Raw genomic sequence first — 1,392 nt, forward strand, 5'->3', positions numbered from 1 at the left:
CACTCAGCTTCTATTTCTCATCCACTTTTAGAGTTCTGATCCACAGCTTCTTCACCGCCTTCTTCACTTCCGCATTTCTCAGGGAGTAGATGATGGGGTTCAGAAGGGGAGTTATTACCGTGTAGAACACCGCTACCAATTTGTCCATGGGTGTGGTGGAAGAAGGCCTCAGGTAGATGAAGAAACAAGGTGCGAAGAACAGGATGACCACGGTGAGGTGGGAGCCGCAGGTGGAGAGGGCTTTGAGCCGCCCCTCAGCGCTCTGAGTCCTCAAGTGCCACAAAATGACCACATAGGATGCCAAGAGGATCGCAAAACTGACCACATTCAGGGTGCCCCCGTTGGAAACGATCAGTAGCCCAATGAGGTAGGTGTCTGCGCAGGCGAGTTTAAGCAGGGGAAGGATGTCACAGAAGTAGTGGTCAATGATGTTGGGGCCGCAGAAGGGCAAGTGGAAGATGAGAAGGATCTGGGCAAAGGAATGCACAAAGCCTACCAGCCATGCTATTCCCACCAGGACTGCACACACCTTCCGGTTCATGATGCTGGTGTAGTGCAGGGGCCTGCAGATGGCCACATAGCGGTCATAGGCCATCACAATGAGCAGCAAAATCTCAGCACCACCAAAGAGGTGGAGGAAGAAAACCTGTGCCATGCAGCCCCCCAGAGCTATGACTTTCCTTTGAACCAACAGGTCTGAGATGAGTTTAGGAGCTATATTGGAGGAGTAGCAGATCTCCACAAAAGACAGATGACAGAGGAAGAAGTACATGGGGGACCCCAGGCTCCTGCTGGTGACCACGGTGAGCATGATGAGGAGATTCCCCAGGACCACCGCTGTGTACAAGAGCAGAAATATCACAAAGCAAACCCTCTCTACCTTCTGGTTAGAAGAAAATCCCAGAAATATGAATTCAGTCACATTGTGGATGTCAGCCATGTGGCCACCGCTAAGAGGCAGCAATTTGAATGGGGTGCCCTAAAATGATATAAACCAAAAGACTCCTCTATGAAATGGGTAAGTTACATTGATGTCTCTTGCACTTGTCTCTGAGAGGATGGTATTGAAATATTAGTCAGCAGTGGTAATGTTTAGGAGAAAGATCATCCCAATAATGCAGTCAGCAAGTGCAAATGTAATCATTTGTGGTTGGAATAAAGAGGAAGATAACAAAGCGTCAAGTGATAGATGGATTCCTACCAGCGTAATTTGGTTGGAAGAACAAAGTTCTCAGGCTTTCCATGTACACTTCAGCTTCTCAGGAAAGCTGTGCTGCTGTGTCTCTCTTGATACTCACCACCCATCACAAACCTGATCTCTGTCACAACTTATAGATCCTACTTCTACCTCCCATCAGAGATTGGCCTTCCACACGGGGTTACTGGTCATCT

At 48.6% G+C, this 1,392-nt stretch overlaps 1 protein-coding gene across 1 annotated transcript; it reads right to left on the reverse strand.

Annotated features, from left to right (window-relative positions):
- Positions 1 to 10: 10 nt before the first annotated feature.
- On the reverse strand, positions 11 to 940 carry LOC105996042 (olfactory receptor 4X2-like). Its single transcript, XM_013029983.1, has one exon. The coding sequence runs from the start codon at positions 938 to 940 to the stop codon at positions 11 to 13; it is 930 nt and encodes a 309-aa protein (XP_012885437.1).
- Positions 941 to 1,392: the final 452 nt, after the last annotated feature.

The sequence above is a fragment of the Dipodomys ordii genome, unplaced genomic scaffold, assembly GCF_000151885.1.
Source record: "Dipodomys ordii isolate 6190 unplaced genomic scaffold, Dord_2.0 Scaffold125, whole genome shotgun sequence".
NCBI lineage: Eukaryota > Metazoa > Chordata > Mammalia > Rodentia > Heteromyidae > Dipodomys > Dipodomys ordii.

Bases quoted from the DNA above. Each gene is read 5' to 3' on its own strand.
- LOC105996042 (XM_013029983.1), bottom strand. From the start codon at position 940: ATGGCTGACATCCACAATGTGACTGAATTCATATTTCTGGGATTTTCT.